This window comes from Miniopterus schreibersii (genome assembly GCF_964146895.1).
Source record: "Miniopterus schreibersii genome assembly, chromosome: X".
Lineage (NCBI taxonomy): Eukaryota > Metazoa > Chordata > Mammalia > Chiroptera > Miniopteridae > Miniopterus > Miniopterus schreibersii.
The window spans coordinates 96,844,478-96,865,204 of NC_138104.1; the positions used below are offsets into that span (position 1 = coordinate 96,844,478).

Here is a 20,727-nt window from a genome sequence, read left to right on the forward strand (position 1 = left end):
TTTCTGGAATGTTATAAGAACCTTCCCTCAGTCCTATTGTTGCTCTTAGAAATCTGTTTTACTTTTGTTTTAGACCTAGAAGGTTTTGACTCCGTGGTATCATCTACTGAGAAACTCAGTCACCCAACCACAAGCAGACCAAAAGCCACAGGGAGACGGCCTCCGTCTCAGTCCCTCACATCGGTAAGTGTCTCCTCAATTCTCCACAGCTCAAATGCAGGAAACATTTGAGCTCTAATGTTAAGCATTAATGTAAGCATTAAGGACTCTAATGCAAGTAAGTGGCTGTGTTGAGAACAAGTAGGAGAAGGAGGTCATGAGATACACTACTGATCAAAAGTGATTTGAGAGTCCTCTGGAATCAAGCAGTATTTCTGTTTATTCTTTGTGGGCCTGCCAGCCAGGTGGGCACTTCTTGTTCCCACTTTCCTTCTCTCTCCTTCCAGACTGATTCTTGTTTGAACCTGAAATGAAATTGGTAAGGAAAAAATATCATGTTTTATGGTAGGAAAGGAGAACAAGGCTGGTTCGGTCTATAAACAAAACTATTACAGAAAGCTCTACCACTATGCAGTGCTTGGCAGTGAAAAGCCTTTTTCTCCCACACAGACCTTTCAGAGATTGTTTTAAACATATGAGGTACCTGGTCATGTTGGAGAGTGCAGTCAGAACCCTCTGCATAACCCACAGAATTTTGTGTGTGTGTGTGTGTGTGTGTGTTTTTAATAACTTCTTTTCTTATTGGAAACCTGTAACACACTATGGTATCAACTTTAAACAATGAAATGCATAAAGAAAGTTACCTGTGACCCTGCTCCCCAGAGCTAAAAACTGTCACCCTCTTGCTGTATCCTTAGCTTTTATTTAAAATTCTATTTGTGTCTATAAAATTGTTTATTCAAAAATGGGATCACTTAGTATGCATTGTTTGGAACTTGCTTCCCCCCCTTATATTGTGCACCTTTCTCCCCAATCATTACACATTCTTTCATAAAATTGCATTTAATGGCTTCCTGGTGTTCTAACTTGTGAATAGATGATAGTTTATCTAGCCAGTGCACTATCATTGAACATTTATGTTGTTTCCAATTCTTCATTATAAACACTAACGTGAATGTCACTGTAGAAAAATCTTGATGCTTCTGCAAGCAGTACATGTGTGTCTGTCTATCTTTATCTCTCTCTGTCTATTTATCTCTATATATCACATTGCCTTGCCCTTTCTACGAATGCAGGTCTATGGTCTTATGACCTTCATCCAGATACACCAAGAAATTAACCTTTTGCAAGTTTCCCAGGACGCTTTCTACTTTCACCTCATCACTGATCATTATTTAGAAGAAATGATGATTTCTAAGCAGTCATTGTTTAGAAGAAAAAGAATGCCACTTCCTTTGAACCTCTTCTCTCTTCTCTTCTGAGTCTGGAAGTGTGGTTTGAGTTGTTCTTTTTCCCTCTTGTATGAAACAAACCTAACTATGTATTGAAGCTTTTTGTGAAGAAAGACTTGAAAAAGTGGCTTACTTTTTCCTTCTTATATAGAGTACTATGTCAGTACCACCTTCTTTCTCCTTTCCCTGTCACCTACCCACACCCCCTGTAACACATCTCATAGACACAGAAGCTATTTAATTCTTCTTGGTATCTCTGTATTTAAATTTCTAATCCTACCTCCCACATCTTCTCCATAAATTCTTCATCATTTTTGGTTTCTCTCCAAATTCTTCCCAACTTTTCAAGATCTAGAGGTCCTTGAGGCATCCAGAATTAAATACAGAGAAATGTAAATTACCATCTACCACCCCACCCTTCATCCATACATCCCTTTGTCTGGGAATTTGTATATATTTGGGGGAACCAGGTAAAGGCAGCTCATCTTTGCTCTGCTTTTAGACTACACATTTGTTGATTCACTCATTCAACAAATATTTGTAGGTATCTGTCTACTATGGGCTCAGCTTTGTGCCAGATACAAGACTGCAACTGGGAATGAGATGTACACAGTCCCTCCCCACAGGAAGCTTATGGCACTATGAATCAAAGTTTGGCATTTATATGGAACAACTTTATTTGTGGACTTAAAACAATAGGGTACATTTGTGCTTTAAAGAAGTAGAATTACTATACCCTCTTCCATTCACTGCTATCCATGGCCATATGGATATGTACATTGAATTCGTGTTTAGTTTTCTTCCAGTTAGCACCTGTAGGTTTTTCATAGCAAAATGGGATTAGTAGACCTGGACATATTTCTAAAAGGCCATTGGAGGGAATGACTGAGGAAATGCACAAATTATGACTCCCCAGGCTGGGGCCTCTCACTGTAGTTTGAGCTATTTATCTTTATAGAATTCAAAGAGCAAGTTTTGATTGGCAGGTCGTGAACCATAGGTTATGAAGAAGGATTTGCTTTTTGAATAAAATCTCAAAATGAAAGGATTCAGACAATGCAAGGTAGTTAAGCAGTTAAGCTTAGATTACTAAGAAAGCTTGGTTGAGGGGATGTTATTCTAAGTAATTGGATTTTCAGATTAAATAAAGATTAACAAACAAGACCTTTTAATTTAAAACTTTGTTTACAAATTTCTTAAATGTATTAGGTTTCTGCCTTAGTAAGTAGCTACATGGAAGAAACAAACAGTATTTATAGGAGGGATTTTTCTATAATGGCACCAACTAGGGATTCTATATAGGACTATTTCCATACTATAGGAGTAGAAAGCATAGGAGTGAGGCTGAATATGAGCTCACCCAAAGCGATTTTTAGAAGAGTCTCCATTTAAAAAGATTCCTTGCCATGGGAACTCTTATTTTCATTTGTTTTTGTCCTAAACTAGGAAAATTCTAGCATAGTAATCATTTATGACCAAGCAAATTCCAGTGAATTGGTTCACATTCATCCATCTTTTTGATCTTCACAATGAGGCAGAAAGGGTAGGAGTGTTATCCCCATATTTTACCAAAAGATGCTGCCATTCTGTAAGTATACCTTAGCAAATATAGAATCCAAAATGAATGTTGATTGTCCATAGCAATGAGGGCAGAGATTTAGCAGCAGGTACCAATTAGGTGTGAGCTTGCTGTGCTGGCAAGAAGGCTGTGCTCTGGGGCTATAGAAACTTTGGTTACTGGTCCACAGGCCTGGTGAACCCTTGCCTTTGGAAACACTTTACTTTTAGAAAAGTCATTTTAGGCACTTCACTATGCTGATTTAGTGGTCCTGGAAAAGGATCAGGAAAGAATGGAGGAGAGGCAGGTTACAGGCAGCCTCTTCTCAACCTGTGTGTCCTTCCCCACTGGATTATGAGCCCTGTGAGAGCAGGGACAGTGTCTGGCATGTCACCATTAAGTTCACTACCAAGCTCAGTGCTTGGCACATGGTAGCAAATATTTCCAGAAAGGAGGGAAGCTCCAAAGGATGAGGGAACAGGAAAAGTTGGATGATGGATGTTTGTATGGATGAAATGACCAATGGGCATCAGTTGAAAGATCCCATAGGATGATCCCCGGTGTAGGAAATCTTGCTTCTTAGTCCCAGTTCTCCTACTATCTCTAGTGCACAGATAATAGCACACTTTCTGCCTCATGGGGAGATAATGAGGAGACAAACAAAATACAAGTGCCAAGTACTTTGAAAATCATACAGCATTGTGTTAACAAAAGCTATGTCAGCTACGGTGTAATTCTGACAAAATCATTTTCTTTTGGCTTTATCCAGTCTTCCCTTTCAAGCCCTGATATCTTTGACTCCCCAAGTCCCGAAGAAGATAAAGAGGAACACGTTTCGCTTGCACACAGAGGAGTGGACACATCAAAGAAAACTTCAAAGACTGTTACCATATCCCAAGTGAGTGACCGGCCATGATGAGGGTATCCCAACAGCATGGGATCCCTGCTTTTTCGTGTATGTTCTGACAATGAGTTATAAACCAAACAAGGATAAATAGATGTCTTAGTCAGTTCAAGCTGCTATAACAAAGTGCCAGAGATTGGGTGGCTTATTAACAATGAAATATATTTCTCACATTTCTGGAGGATGGAAGTCCAAGATCAGGGTGCCAGCACCATTGAGTTCTGGTGAGGGCTCTCTTCTGAATTGCAGACTTCCAACTTCTCATATCTTCATATGGCAGAAAGAAGGTGAGCAAGCTTTCTGGGGTCCCTTTTTTTAAAAAAAACAAAACAAAAAACTTTATTGATTTCAGAGAGAGAAAGGGAGAAGGAGAGAGAGATAGAAACATCAATGGTGAGGTCATCATTGATCGGCTGCCTCCTGCACATCCCGACTGGGGATCAAGCCCGCAACCCAGGCATGTGCCCTGACTGGGAATCGAACTGCGATCTCCTGGATCCTAGGTCGATGCTCAACCACTGAGCCACGCCAGCCAGGCCTGGGGTCCCTTTTTTAAGGGCACTAATCCCATTCACAAGGGGTTCACCCCCATGACCTAATTACCTCTCAAAGGCCTCACCTCCAAATACCATCAAAATGTGTTAGTATTCCCACATAAGAATTTTGGAAGGACACAAACATTCAGTCCATTGCAACAGACAAGTTTTTGTTATTCTTTAGTGACAGTGATTAAATTAGTCATCAAAATCCACGAGGAATGTTACAAAGTCTCTAAAACTGGGCAGAATCCCTGAGAAAAAAGTTTGATTGATGATTTCCCATACTTTCTTTTGTGGTTTCTTTTCCTCTTCATACCATCGACCGCATATACATAAATGCCCTCACACACCATCACCATCTCAGCAATCAAGACAACTTAAAAAGCCTAGAGGTATCTAGAAAGAGTACATTAACTGTATTAAATGCTGTGCCTTCCACCCACACATCTTGACTTTTATGTTCAAAACTGATGGTGTCACAAACTATGGTTGGCAGTTCATGAATTTGAATAACTATTGTTGGTATCTTAAAAGATTATTTGAATTTATTTATTAGGATAAATTTATAGTCTAAAAACATTTTAATTTCATTGCATGTCCAGGGGATGGTATAGCTATTTTAAGTTATTGGCTTGTGAGAAGCAAAGAAGACATTATTTAGTGACTGTGTGTGGCTTCTGAAGAATACTCTGTATGAATTCTGATCATCCTATTAATGTGAATCAAGATTTTGAAATTTATACTAAAAGAACCCAGTCAATTGGAATTATTTCCTATAAATGCTTGCAACTACTTTCTGTCTACAAGTAGGAAACTGCAGTCATTTTTAAAGTCACTTGAAGCAGGAATTAACACAAAGAAATCAAAGTTTATGTGGGATTTTCCTTCTCATAGATTTATAATTTTACATGTATAGATTTTCTTTAACATCTTATACAGTAAGCAAAAATAGCCCATAAAAACAGATCAGTTGTAATTTTTCACAAAACTGAAGCATTCTTCCTTTATAAAAGGATTCCATTTGCAGAAATTGGATTTAGACCCTTTTTTTCTGGTGACCTCTAAGAGATCCTTAGAGTGTTTCTACAGTGACATCTACTGGTGGCAGTGGCTCTTCATGTTTCTGATTTTCACAGTTCTATCCATTAGCCTATTTCACTTCCTGCAGCCATCATGTCATGTTGTTTATTACTTCTAGAAATTCCACTTGAACTAATTTGGTGAAGGTATATGGTGGCCTCTATTCTGTGATGATTTAAAAAAGTACTTGTTAGTCAAAATGGGCCTGGAGAGTAGGTCGTGTAGGAAATGCTCAGAGAAGCATTCATTCAAAAAATGCCTGGAAGCCAGTCAGTGTGAGGACATCGATGAGTTGGGGAGGTACATGACGATGCAGGACTGGAAATGTGAAAAAGTGTGAACTCAGGAATAGGAAAGAAGCAAAGAAAATAAAGACAGAAGAGTATGAATTTTCACTCGGGCAGCCACAGTCATGGTACCAGGCTTGAGGGTCCACCCGATGGAGGAGAGGATTGAATCCCAGCTCTGCCACTTATTATCTGTGAGACTTGGGGAATTTCTCAATTGCACCCCTAAGCCTCCATTTCCTGCTCAGTCAAACATGTGTGCCAACTGATCCTTGTTTCAATTGTCTAGCCAACATCCGGCATGCGATAAGTGCTCCATAAATGTCAGTCCCTCTTCCCTCTTGCTATAACTCTTACAAACAATAAGCATGGAATGGCTGATCACTATCTCTGGCAGCAGAAAGTGCTTTTCCTCAATGGTAACTTGGCAGAAAAAAGGCGAGCAGAGAGGCTAGGAATGCTGGCCCATATGCCTCTGGCTTACTGTGCCCAGTCTCTCCCTCCAGCACAGTCTGACTCCAGACTCTGCCTCCTCACCATGCCAACCAAGCCCCTTCTTGGCTTCCACCCCGGGCGCCTGCTGCTAGAGGGAGTTCCGGCAGCGATGCGGCCCAGCTTCACCACCAGCCTTGACTTCTGCCTGTCACTCACCCTCTCACCTCCCAACATCCTGTCCTCCCCACCTGCCTACATCTCACCTGCCCTTGCTGCCGCCTCCTCCCCCTGGGCCTGCCACATGCCCCTCTTCCCTCCAACCCATGCCTGCCCCATGCCACATGCCCTCCTGGTCTCCTCAGGATACTTCTCCATCCAACCTCCTCCACCTGTCTCCTCCATCTCCAGCCTGGCCCTCTCAGGCTCTTCCCCTCAGCATATCATCCAGCTCAGGGTCTCCCCAGTGTTTGAGAGTGAACAAAACCCTTCCTTGATTCTGTCTCCTCCTGAGGCTTCTCTGTGAATGCTCTCTCTCTCTCTCCCATCTTCCTTCCTCTGCCAAGTTTCTGGAAAGAGTTCTAAAACTTGCAAGCCACACCTCTCACCTCTCAGTCAGGCGCTGAGTGCCTTGATCAGGTTTCAGTCTCCCTTGTTCCAAGTGCGCTCCCCCAGTTTTCCTCTCAGCACCCTTGATCCACTTATCCAACTATTTTTTTTCCTTCTGGAAATTCCTGCTGGGGCTTCCCTAACCCAGGATCATTTTCCAGCCTGGCTTTGTCCCCTCTCACTACTCTGTCCTAGTCCTCAAGGACTCTACCTTCTCTCCCCACCTCTTCAATTTGGGAAGCCCCAGCTTCCGTCATTGGGCTTCTACTCTTCTACTTCTGTGCTATTCACCCCCATGACTTTCTCTTCCTCTGGCAGTTTCTCTGGCCCAGCTCACTCTTTCAGTTGTCGGCTCTGCCTACTAGACATGTACTTCTGTGGCTCTCTGTGCTTCTCTGAGTACATACTTCCCTCTCATCTGCAGGGTGTCGGTTGGTATATCTGTCTACACTTCACTGGGTTCTGAGCTCCTTGAGGGCCAGGAAAATATTTTGCTTACTCAGAGTTTTGGGAGCCTAGCAAGTAGGTGGGTCTGGACGTGTGCATTAAACAGGTAGGAACTACCTGGCCAGAAAAGTGGTCAAATGTAAAACATACAAGGGAAGGCTCTTCAAGGGGAGATGCCTGCACTAAGTCGACCCTGGGGGCTTGTAGGTGAACGAATGAGTGAGGAGTATGTAGGGGGAGTGGGGACAGTGATATATGGGGGGGGGGTGGCTAAAAATGAATCCCTGACCTGAGGCCTCTCTGCCCTCCCTCGTCACAGGTGTCCGACAACAAAGCACCCCTGCCTCCCAAGCCAGGGACCATGGCTGCAGGTGGCGGTGGCGGGCCAGCCACTCTGTCCTCAGCAGCACCCTCCCCCCTGTCATCCTCTTTGGGAACAGCTGGACACAGAGCCAACTCCCCATCTCTCTTCGGCACGGAAGGAAAACCAAAGATGGAGCCTGTGGCCAGCAGCCAGGCAGCCGTGGAGGAGCTAAGGACACAGGTCCGAGAGCTGAGGAGCATCATTGAGACCATGAAGGACCAGCAGAAGTGAGTGTCTGGGGCCCCTTCTTTATCTGCTTCCAGATCACTCTGCTGGGCAGGGCCTAGTCTACAAGTCTGGGTCCCAGCCCGCCCTGTAGGGTGGACTGGCATCCCTACAATGGTGGCAGCAGGGGGTGGCAGTGGGTGTGAGCCAGAGAGGCTTCATTGAGCTCAGCTCCATGTGTAACTGGGCCTGCTGCGTGCAGGAAGGCCACTGGTTGGCTGAGGGGTCTACGGGGAAGAGGCATTCACAAGGACTGACATGCTTTCCTTTCTGAGAGGAAAGATCTTTAAATCCCCATAAAATATGGTATGTACATGTACCACTTCTTAATAAGCCCAACAGCCAGCTTTTCCTCTAGCATCAGAAAAATTGCAGTATCTTCAATTAGCTGCCCAGTGTAGTAATTAGCTTGCATTTAGGGGCTGCCATGTATGAAGACAGGAAATCTTTAAATCCCAGACTTTACACTTAGCAATATGTTCTCCTTATGAGATTTAGGGGGCGCTCTCTGCTCATGCCCACATACATGCTCTCTCCAGACCTCTTATCTTCAAGGAGCACTTAGATGGGGAGAAAGACCTGTAAGCGAAAATAACTAGCACACCTAAATATTACCCAGGATGCCATATGCAGTGACAAAAATGGTCAAATGGTAAAGTGAGTAAAGTGAGGCTCAGAGAGTTTAGGAATCAGTTCTTTCTTGGGGGAACAGGGATGGTAGGGAGAGGCATCTCAAGGAAGTGTTTCCTGAGTAAAATTTTGAAAGATGATCCAGGTTTGCGAACAGCAGAGCACTCTGGCAAAGGGAATAACATGGGCAGATTCATGGGCATACAGAGCAGCCCAGCAGGTGGTGGGTCAGCACATCCCTGGCACCTGGCCTCCTGGATGGGGAATTGCCTGGGGTGGTGGTGGTGAGAGATGGGGCCAGAGACCCACAGTCACAGTTACAGGAGATCACCCCAGCACCTGCCTCCTGCACAGGGCTGGAGGGCCCTGAAGTGTTTTGTAGCCAGGTACTTTGGGGAATAATTGGGTTAAACAAAGTTAATGTCTTCTCTGAAGGACTGCTCTCTGAAGAGCCTTTGCTATACATTGGGAAGATGGAGAGGATAGCATATGCAGTGTTTTCCAAACATACTTAATCACAGACCCTTTTTGTTTTTTTTTTCTTTTCAAGAGCATTCTAGGATGAGGGTTCCATGGACCTCACTTTGAGCATTGTGGCTCTGTTCAGGTTCTGTTCTATTTAGGCTGGATTTACCCCCTACCTGGAAGGGGCCCATCAGATAACTATGCAGACAGGCAGGATGGAACTAGAGAAGGTCTTCCGGGGCCAGCCATGCTGCCCCTATCTCCTTAAAGTCCCCAGCTCCTATCTGGCTCTGCGCATTACAGACTTGGGTACCCAAAGGCCCCATCTAATTCCAGGTGACATTAGTCCCCTGCCTAGACAGTGACTGCACACCCCAGTACATCCCAGAGCACTGATTCTTTTTTTTAAAAATATATCTTTATTGATCTCAGAGAGAGGAAAGGAGAGGGAGAGAGAGAAATAGAAACATCAATGATGAGAGAGTCATTGATCGGCTAGCCCGCAACCCAGGCATGTGCCCTGACCAGAAATCGAACCCTGATCGCCTGGCTCAACCACTGAGCCACTCCCAGCTGGGCAGAGCACTGATTCTCAACATTCTGAACAGGACCATCATTGGGTTAGACCAGCCTGGATCCAGGGCTTCAGCTCTTAAGGCCCTCTGAAAGGTGGCTGGAACCTTCCTGGATGTCTGAGTGCAAAATTGTCAGTGCTTTGGGGCTGCTCCACTCCGTGTTCATCTCTCCACTGTGAAGCCTGGGCATAGTTGGCTGGAATCATCCTTCCCCAGCCAACATCTTGAACCAACTCGTCATAATGACCCGTCTCCAAGGCCTGCCTTTTGCTGCCTTCCTCAGCCTGGCCTTCATGCCCAGGAGCACTGGGTCCCTACCAGTCTCCTGCCTTAGCTCTTAGTGTCACCTTTTTCTCAGCCTTCAGCTCAAGCCTCTGCCGACTCTACTCATCCCCAAGTGTGCGGGTTCTCACCTGCCCTCTTCTGCCCTGGCTCTCCTCCATCAATTTCATCTTCTTTCTTCCTTGTGGACTAATGGCCTATTTTACTAGTTCAGAACTTAATGACTTTCTTTGTACTTCCTTCCCCAACTAACTCCACCCACCTGGACCACTCAATGTTTTGCCAGCATAAGGATTACAACTCACTTTATTGTAATATTTGCTTTATTATGGCGGTCTGGTACCAAACTCCCAATATCTCTGAGGCATGCCTATACAGTAACAAATCACATTGGTTGGTGAATGTCAGAGAACCCAACTATGTGTAGACAACAGTGTTGGGACGCTGGCCCAAGTTTAGGGACCATGATTGGTGCTCATCCGAAGTGAGCAAATGAAATATAACTTCTACCTTATTTGTTGTGCTATTTCTGCAGTCCTTGTTTTTCAATTTTTCCAATCCAGTCTGTAAAAGCATACATGTAAAATGGAGTGCTTGACACCCTAAAATGGAGTGCAGCTCTCTGACCAGTTGGGACGGTTGCAGTGTCCTAAGTATAGAGCCCTGAGTTTGCAAGATGATTAATTTTGTTTCACTTCATCATTTAAGGTTGGAAAGGGCATTAGACTGTGTGTCCTCTATTTTCTGTATGACATAATTACCATATCATTAGTTCAATTATTTTACCTCTGAGTTTTCAGATATAACTATTTGTAGGATTTTGTGAGAATCCATGAAAACATATCAGTAACCTTATATTAATTTAAAACTCTGGGACAATAAAGAAAATATATATGGAATGGTAAAAATATCTACAATGAAAATTATTATGTGAGTGCACTTAAAAACTAGTAATTCTATAATAAAGGGATAGTTAGTTTCCAGCCAAGAAGGCAGAGAGAGAAGATGAGAAAATGACAGAATATGAACCTGGATAACTGGAGTCTCGTCATTGAGCAAGTTGGTAACCTCTCTAGGCCTCAGTTTCCCCATCTTCTTTTAGGAGAAGCTTTGACTGAGGGAATTTTAAAGGTCATTTCAAACCTACTATTTGATGGCTACATATTTTGGGATCCTAGATATAATGACAAGCCTTTCTGTCTCTAATTTTAAGCAATAACAATGCAAAGGAAACAATGTTCTGTCCATATTTTCTTTGTAAAAGGGTCAAATGGATTTTGTAGTGATAAGAGGCTTCTTATCTCTTATTGGGGAAGTCTGGATTTTTGTTTAATTTCATTGTTGTTTGCTTTTCAGACGGGAGATTAAGCAGTTACTGTTAGAGTTGGATGAAGAGAAGAAAATCCGGCTTCGACTGCAGGTGGGTCCCTTGGGGTCCTGCTACCTCTGTGAGAGGCTCAGTTGTGGGTAGGGGCAGCATCAGGGTTTTATTTTGAAAAATAAATGATTGTTTCTTCTCTGCAGATTTAGGCACACTTCCTGTGGCAATTTTCTTAGAATTTTATAGGCTCACTTCATATCTTCTTCTGGGATCCAGGAAGTTTGAGGAAGGGAGACATTAGTAAATGTGCCCCCAGTTGGGTTTCTCACTTGGAATTTACCTGAAACATCTCCTCTGTGAAAAGTTCCCCCTGGTTTCCAGAGGCCTCATTGTAGTAAATGTTAGAGGACATGGCACTGAGGAGACCCATTGCCAGCTGGCTTCTGTTATGCAGTCGTTGGGACTCAGACCACAGCTGCCCACACTCAGCATTTGCTCTTTATCTTTTTACTTCTCCCTGATGGTTGTGTCAGTCCTACCAGGGTGTCAGAGCCCCTGTACCCCTCAGGCCTCTGATACAACTCAGCCATTACCAAATGGCCAAAGGAAGACTTTCAGCTTACATCCAGTTGGTGCCCTTGGTCGTGATAAGGACTCATGCTGCTTAAAGAAAGGATAGGTGACTGCTTGTCATCACTTTGGCAGAGCTGACAGACACACCCCTGGGCCCAACCACAGCTGCCTTCCAACACTGCCAGGTGGTCCCATGTGTCAGGACAGCCTGCTCCACTTTGTGGCCAGAAAACTGGAACTATTGTTGCTTTTGACAAATTTTGGATGCTGGTAGGCTGAGAATTAAAACACCCCCCATTTCCTAGCATATTGTATCTGTGTGCCTGTTCTTTAGGTTTATGCATTTCTGGCATCGTTATCAACCCTTCATTCAGATGTGATTTTACCCATTTTGCCTTTAAACTTGTCAGGTTGATTATTTTCTTTCAATGAACAAGGTTGATTATCTTTCAGCTTCTTTCAAACTAGCCCATTCATTATGATTTTGTTGGCTCTTTTTTTCCCCCCTTTATAGATGGAAGTTAATGAAATAAAGAAAGCTCTTCAATCAAAATGAATACTTGATAAATGAAATGTCACATTATTCATCCTGAGTCTAAGACTCAAATTTTCCGCCCCAGCCAAAATAACCTTGTGCCAAAAGATTAAAGATTTGCCTCAATATGTCCCTGATTGAAAGATTAGCACAAAAGTCTTGATAGCACAACACAAATTCCATCCAAGAGGAGACTTCCCCACGACATAGTCCTGGGTCTGGCACTGGTTGTGACTTAAACAGCAAATTGTGCTAAAGGCTTTTTTACTATGAGATCTCATTCGAAATGAAAACTCAGGCAGTTTAGTCCATAGTGGTACTATTTTGATGATATTTTCCATTAATAAAATGTAATTTCAGATTATTCGTTTACAAGCTTTATAATTTTATGATTTTTTAATCGTGTTTTGTCACAGGTTCCCCCAATATTTGTATTACACATAGTCTGGAGCAAGTGTCCCTTTCTTTTGCTGCAGGCGGAAAGCTGCCTCGCTTTGTTTCCCCTCTAGGAGTCTATTACATATGCAATTTTAGGTCCAACCTGTCCCTTCCCCTGCCAGCAAACTCCACCACCCTGATATCAATTTTAGCTTATATGTGATGGTATATTTACAAAAAGAGAAAGAGAAAATCTGGTATTTGCAATGATCTGTGCCTTCTTTTTACCACCCTCTTGATTGGAACTTTTGTGATGCAGCTACCATGATTCAAAAAAAAATTTTTTTTAGCCAGCCACTTATCAAAGTCCACTAGAGGCCACTGTCTTCAAAGTTTCTCTCCCCTAGCCAAAGGTCCTAAGAGGAGACAGCTGTGAAGTTGGGTAAGCTCTGTGGTACCAGCTGCGACTTTTAAGTTCTCCTAGTTTTAGGTTGTTCATGAAACTAAAAATGTCACCCCTGCTTGATTTTTCATCAGCCAAGTTAAACCCCTGCTTCCTGTCCTTTGCACCTTTTGCGTGAACAGAATATGCATTATTAAAGCAAAAATAAATAAAAGTAAAATGCAAATAAAAACAAGGGAGGGGAGTTGTATTATTTCCTACACTGGGTTATCTTTGTGTGTTGTTGTTTCAACTGTACTCGCATAATGTCATTTGCCTCACTATCTTGTAACCCCTTCCTTAGGTGCAAGGGAACGGGAGGTGGGGGGGGGGGGCTCTTGTTGAAGTATAGCCATCGGTTCTTTCTGGCATTTTTTGAATAGCTTTTTCCCTCCCAAGGAAACTGGTGTTTGCTTGTCTGCTTTATCTTTGTAGCAAATGAACAGTTCAGCCTAAGTCTATGTGACTGCTTTCTCATCCTTTGCTGAAAATAAGGCGACATACTGTAAGGCAAGATTGTTTGGGGATTGGGGGCGGTGGTCCTTTACTGGCCCCTGAAGATGTTTTATGTGTTTCTAAAAAGCTGCTTTGTCTATTTCCTGAGTTTTGGAGTAAAAGTAATAAACATTAATTGATTTTCACAACCAGAAAGAATGAGAATTGATAACACTGAAGAAGTGATGCAAAAAAAAAAAAAAGTCACGTTATTGATCATTGAAAGTATTACAAATAAAAGTATCTTTCATTCTTCCCCTGCCTTCCTCTGGCCTACATACTCATCCTTGTTGCTTGAGGCTGCTACTTCCTCCCGAGTATTTACAGAGCTTATATGCCTGGTCTGCCAGGGTTAAGGAAGGGAGTTAAGGGAAGAGAAGGATATAAAGAAAGAAACCTCCTATCCTTCATTCCCATGTCTTTTCAGCAGCCTTGCTCTCAATGTGCTTGGGGCCAGGAGCGCCAAGTTTCCAGGAGCAGCATAAAACATTCCTGTACCCCTTGGCTGTCGTAAGCATTCCTGTATTAAACTTGAAGCCTTCAGAGATTTCCCATCACCTAATATAAGAATGAGGTTTGGATTCTTTGATGTTTGGATTTCTCATTAACTCATCATGAAAATCCCTAATGATATAGTTTTATATAATGTGTATACAGAGTAGGATTGTTAATAATTAAAATGAGAGGTTGGAGTGCCCTCATGGGGCACTAGAAACCTGGAATATAGAGGACTGTTATTTTCCCCTCATAGAGGCCACTGGCTTTCTTTGTATAAGGAGAGGGAGAAGTGATTCAGAAGAAGTTGGCATATCCAGCTTCATTACTGACCCTTGGGCTAACCAGCAAGAGGATTCTACATCATGGAACTGGGTGAGCCACTGTCTGAACAGCCACCATCTTTACTCTTTACAAAATGGACCTGCCAAAAAATATTGAGAAGCTTGGAAGTATCACCTTTGAAAAAATTCTTTTGCGTTCAGCATGGACTCGACCAGTATCTGTGAAAATTATTTTTTTGCTTCATTTTCTAAAGTTGTATATAGAAAAGTCTAAGTATTGTGCTTTGTAAAGAAGATGATTAAAATGAAATTTTGTGAAAATATTTTTGTTCAAAGTTGTCCTGGTCCAAGAGGAATGATTTCTTGGAATTCAAACCATTTTTCTACATTTTACACAATTTGATTACTCTTATAGAAATGTCTTCAGAAGACATGGAATATAGTGCCCCCCATTGTTCTCAAGTGAACAGAAATAATTCATTAAAATCTGTGGCTGTGAATTCTGTTTTTAAGTTGTTCAATTTTACATTCAGATTTAAGCAGAAAATTCTAGTTAGGTCTCAATTTTTTTAGTGTAAAAATAATTAAATTATTGTTATTCAAATAATTGTGTAAAGCCACTTTTATTCATACACAACCCTATAGACAGAGTACTCAAGTACATTATTTGTTTTCTCCTATAAAGACAGCTTATACCTAGCATCACGTGTGTGTCTTTGGTTACTAATGGTGGGGTTTTATTTCCTTTCATAACCAGCTCCTTGATAGGAAAACCACAGGGTGTATAATTTATTGTTCATGGTTGCCACTGTATTTAAAAATAACCTCCTTGTCCCACAAAGGCCTTTGCATTGTACCTTAAGGTCGTCATGGTCTCTTTTTGGTATGAGATTAGGTTTTAGTCCTCCAATTATTTTAGCACAAATTAATATCAAGGTGTTTTAGCACCCAGAGGTCTTGGTGAAAATCTTTTCTCTTTGGCTTTGTACAAATGAGAACTGTAACAAAGCAACATGTGTATGGGTGATAGGTGTTCTTTATTGCTGATTGCAGTGGCCAACAGAGGGAAGGTGTGGCAGTTATGAACTAAGCCTGGGAAAGAAAATGCCATTCCCAAAATTAGCTCTAATGAAGGAATACGATGGCCAAGGCAGAGAAAACTCTTTCCTAGCCAGGAATGAATGCTTGTGGTGTAAGGACAGACAGGGGGGTATGTATCTCAAGGTGATGAACTGTTGCTGCCAATCCTAGTTCTGTTCTTAGGGTCACTGAGGCTTGGTTCCTGACACATGGAGCAGCAGGTGGCCCCTGAAGCTCAGGGGGATCCATGAAGTAGATGCAGGTTCCTGAAAAGAGGTTTTATTTCATGCCTTTTTAATTAATCCCAAATTGGAGTGTCTGTGGGGCAGCCCCTTCCTGTAAATGACAGTGTGTGCTCATCACGCTTGTGAATTCAGAATTCACAGTTAAGTGGGCTATTCCTCTTCTCTTGTTAGAGCAACAGGTGGTAAAATATTTCAACTGAACACAGAACAAGGCAACCTAGTAGGTTGTAGCTAGAATTTCTTCTTAGGAAAAAAATAGAAAGATAAAAAAACTGAATAAAAGAAGAGTTGAATTCCTGGAAAAACAGCTTTATGGGGCAGTTCTCTTTAAATGGCAACAAGTTTACTTATATTATGCAGATCTAGCAATGTATTTAAGTCGAAAATGCCTACCTTCCCTCTCACTCCTATAAAATATTACTAGTTCTCCAGGAAACTAAGATTATTTGGCAAGCTTTGAGCTCTTGATGGGAAAGTGCCCTGGTAATGCGAAACTTCTAGTTATAGTTGTATTAATTTAAAAAAGTTTTAAGGGGTTTACAAACCAATTTTTAAACTAACCAAGCTGATGAGGCCAACCTGAAGCCAAACAGAAAAGCCACAAAGAAATCAGTAACATTTCTAGGGTTATTCCCTAAAACAGAAATGTCGTAGGAGAAATAGAGTGGATTCTCTTCAAGCTTCATGATTATTTCTTAGTCTGAACCTCAATTGGAGAGAATGGAGCACTTGGTTGAGGCTAAAGCTCTGCTGTTGAATGCTAAAGGGAGGTAAATGAACAGGGACTGGACACTTGTATGAGACACTCACCCATGCCCCTGCCTTGGCCCCAGGAAGTGCTTAAGAAATGTTCTTGTTTGTTCTCAATCAGGGCAGTCTTCTTGGAGGAAGTAAAACTGGAATGAGGAGAAGTACATGGATTGAGAGAGGGAGAAGTCTCTGAGGGAACTCCAGGTTGGAGGTAGAACTGACCTACTTTTATAGGAATGTAGTGCTGAGATTCTGGGAGGGGTGATGAGGAAGATGAAACAGGGAGGTGGAGATGAGGATGCAAACCTTCAAGATAATATAGGATAGGATACCATGTGCTAAGGACAAGAGTCCTACCAATGAATCTTCTAAGGTTTGGAGGACCAGAGTGATGGTTGTGGGCTCAAATATAGAACCCAATCACCTTGAATATTAAACTTACTTTTTTTCTGATTATGAAGCTAATATACCCAAAGTAGAAAATAAGGAAAAGGCATAAATTATCCTAATCTCATTTGGATACTCCTTTAATTATTTTGGTGTCTCATAATGGAGGTTATTCTGTGTTTATAGTTTTATAGTCTGCTTTTTATACTCAGTATTATCATTTCTTTGTCACTAATTCTTTTCAAAAACATTTGTAATGACTGCATAATATTCTGTCTGATATGCCAGAGACCATTTAACCAATCTTTTCTTGAACATGTTTCTTACGATGTGCTGGAAACCATGATGGGTGCTGTATGCAATGTGCTTCTGTCCTCAAGGAGCTCAAATGGGGGGAAGTAGACAGGTAAGCAGGCAAATCTTCCAAAGTACATAAACACTGAGAGAAATCTAGAAGCTTTGGAACTGCGGAGGAGAGGTGCCCAATAGAGTCTTCAGGGTGGAGATCAGAGAAAGAAGGGCATTTTGGTTAATTCCAGTTTTCTATGTTATAAAACTGTGATGAACATCTTTGGGCTTAAAGCTATGTCCACATTTCTAATTTATCCTTAAGATAATTTCTACCAGTGGGGTGTGAGTGTAAATTACCTGAGACTTTTAGCAAAAATAAGTCCTGCCTGATTTTAAACATAGTTGAATTAACATTAGTATACAAAAGTGACTAACTACCCATCTGCCCCTAGTGTATTCGCTTAAACCTCTTCCTTCTGGCCAGTCACTGCTCAAATGTCACCCCATCAGAGAGGCCATCTCTAACCCACTCAATAAAAGAGACAACTTTAGCCTCGGTTCTCCCCCAGATACCCCATATTGATACCGTTTCATTCATACACACACACACACACACACACACACACACACACGTTTTCTGTCTCCCCTCCCTAGAATGAAACCACCATGAAGATGGTGAATTTTATTTATTTTCTTCATTGCTATATCCCCAGCATCTAAAACATTGTCAGGTACATAGTAAGCACTTGATACATATTTGTTGATTGAATGGATGAATTGGTAATTATGACTGATACCAAGTGGAATTTATTCTATAAATTTGAGCAGCCTACTATTACCTTTATGAAAATTCTATGTGCAAAACTGTAGCATTAGGGAGGATTTACGACATAAAAAAACAGTTATGAAGAAAGCATACAGAGGCAACTGACTTCTACTTGAGTCTCAGCCAACACCCAGACCCTAAGGATAGTGCTTACATCACCATGGATCTTAAAACAAGTTCCATGGTCTGTATACTGTTATCTCTAAGACTGTCATTCACTACAGTATTAGAAAAATGTGGCTACCTCTGTTTTAAGACATAAAGCATTATTTTTTTAAATTAGGTTAACTTGGGAAAAAGAATGGATTCAAGGGTGAGCATATTCCTGACACTTTACTCTTGACACTTCTATGAAGTCAGTTGAGAACCTAACTGCTGCCCCTCAGGACTGAACATGTGCCCTCAAGTGATGAATAAGTAGGACATGTAGATGAACCCTGGGCCTCCAAGACATGCCATAGAGTTCTTGGAGTGTGATCGCTGGAAGAGCAGTAGTAGCATCACCAACCAACCAGGAACTTGGTAGAAATGAAAATTATTCTACCCTGCCCCAGGCCTACTGAATCAGAAACCCTGGAGAGGGACCCAGCAATCTGTGTTTTAACAAGTTTTCCTGGTGATTTTGATGCATGCTCAAGTTTGAGAACTGCTGTCATGGGGGGAATTATCTCCCTCTCATTGAGTTGTGTGTAGAAGAACCCATAGGAGTCTTTTCCAGAAATCTCTAGTTAGACTGGCTGCAGCAACATAAGGCACACTATCCAGAAACTATGCCATAGTCTATTAGGGTGAACCATATGAAATTTACATTTTTTGTAAGTCAAATATGGTTGAATATGGCTTATAGTTCCAGCTCAGAGATGTAGAGAGCTGTGAGATGTCTTTCCCATGCTTACAGCAAGAAAAAAAATCTGGACAGGCTGGAAATTAAAAAGAGAACTGAGTTTGCAGAGCACATAGCTATTTCAAAATCTGGAGAGAGGCACATTCTGTGAGACATGGGACCTACACATTTGCTTACTAGGGACAGAAGCCACCAGACACCATAGAAGTGGATAGAAAAATCAAGCTAGAAAATTTAACAAACTGCTGGAGGCCAAGTGTGGACTTTCCTGAGATTGTGAAGCTCTTGGGGGAAGGGGTTCTCACCCTTTTGCAGGCTTTTCCTCCAAGAATCCCACCTGGCTCTCACAGACAGGATCAGGGAAACTCCAGAGAAAACTCATGGTGTAGGCTGGATGCTGGCTCAGGAATCACAGAGAATTCCACTCGGACATTTCTCCCTTAACAAAAGGCTTATTCTGCAGGGGTGGGGGGGAAGGACATGGTCTGAGGGCACTGGTGAAATATATTGCAGCTGGGGAAATGGAATTCTACCCAGCTAGTCTCCCATCTCACCTGAAAAATAAAGATTTAATCTTTAGGGAGAAGAGCCTTAAGGCTGTTGACTGAGAACACTGTTGGATCCACCCACTCCATCTGGGGGAAGACATTGGAGGGAGGGAGCTCTATCCGTGGAGGAGGGAGCAGAAGCATATGTGAAAGCTACACCTCTGAAACTGAGGCTTAGAATATTAGAGACCACCCCGTCCATGCCCCAGTAGCACACTAATGAAACTCCAGGAATAACAGTGGATTACAACAGCAAGAGCTTCAGAGGCAGACTTTGTCTGAGGAACAGCAAAAAGGGAAGCCCCAAAACTAAGAGGAGGAAGAAAAAAAGATCACTAGAGGAATTCTAAGTGTCTGATGTCCATGGGAAAAACAACCTCAACAAAGCCCAATTCCTGGTAGATTAACATAAATTCTTATACTAAAGGCTTATTTACCACAGTTTCTCCAGCCTTATACAAAATGTCTGGCTTTCAACAAAAGTTTACATGACATGCCAAAAGGCAAGAACAAGCAGTTTGAAGAGACAAAACAATCCTCAGAATAAGACTTAGATATGGTACAGCTGTTGGAAGTATGAAAGAGAGAATTTAATTATGATTACTATGTTAAAGGCTCTAATGCAAAATAGACAACATGCAAGATGAGATAGGTAATTTCAACAGAGATGGAAACTATAAGAAAGGATCAAATGCCTGGAAATAAAAATTACAGTAACAGAAATGAATATCTTTGATGGGTTCATCATCAGACTCGAATATTTATATTTACTTGAATAAATAACATGAATGACAAAGATAAAAAGAGAGAAGGCACACAAAAACCTGTACATGAATGTTTATAGCTTTATTCATAGCCTCAAACTGAAAACAACCTGGGTGTCCTAAGGGTGACTGGTTAAAGAAACTGTGGTACATCCATACCAAGGAATGGTGCTCAGCAATAAATGGAGTGGACTACTGATACATGCAACAACTTGGATGAATCTCAAGGGAATGATGCTGGACAAAAAACTACAATCTTAAAAGTTACATGCTGTATGAATCCATTTATATAACATTTTTAAAATGACAAAATTGTAGGAATGGAAAACAAATTAGTGGTTGCCAGAGGTTAGGTATGGTGGGTAAGGAGGGAAATGGGTGGTGTGGCATTCAAACGACAATAGAAGGGATCCTCGTGGTGATGGAACTGTTCTGAATTGTGATTGTATCAATGTCAATGTCCTGGCTGTGATAGTGTACTATAGTTCAGCAAATGCTACGATTGGGGAAAACTGGTTAAAGGGTACACTAGATCTCTCTGTATCATTTCTTACAACTGCGTATGATCCTACAATTATCTCCAAATAAAAATGTTTGATTTAAAAAAGTCTTTCACACACACAAAACAGCAATAGAAAGAAAACGGAATCTTCTAGAAGAGAATCATCAAAGTGGTGAGAA

At 41.8% G+C, this 20,727-nt stretch overlaps 1 protein-coding gene across 7 annotated transcripts in view; it reads left to right on the plus strand.

Annotated features, from left to right (window-relative positions):
- Positions 1-15,009, plus strand: part of SH3KBP1 (SH3 domain containing kinase binding protein 1) — a 309,900-nt gene extending 294,891 nt beyond the window's left edge. For all 7 annotated transcript variants that reach the window (XM_081126121.1, XM_081126120.1, XM_081126118.1 and 4 more), the window contains 5 exons: positions 74-183; positions 3,719-3,847; positions 7,567-7,838; positions 11,145-11,208; positions 12,197-15,009. In XM_081126121.1, the coding sequence (XP_080982247.1) occupies positions 74-183; positions 3,719-3,847; positions 7,567-7,838; positions 11,145-11,208; positions 12,197-12,238 (617 nt within the window). In that variant the 3' untranslated portion in view covers positions 12,239-15,009. The remainder of the gene's footprint in view (positions 1-73; positions 184-3,718; positions 3,848-7,566; positions 7,839-11,144; positions 11,209-12,196) is intronic.
- The last annotated feature ends 5,718 nt before the right edge of the window (positions 15,010-20,727 follow it).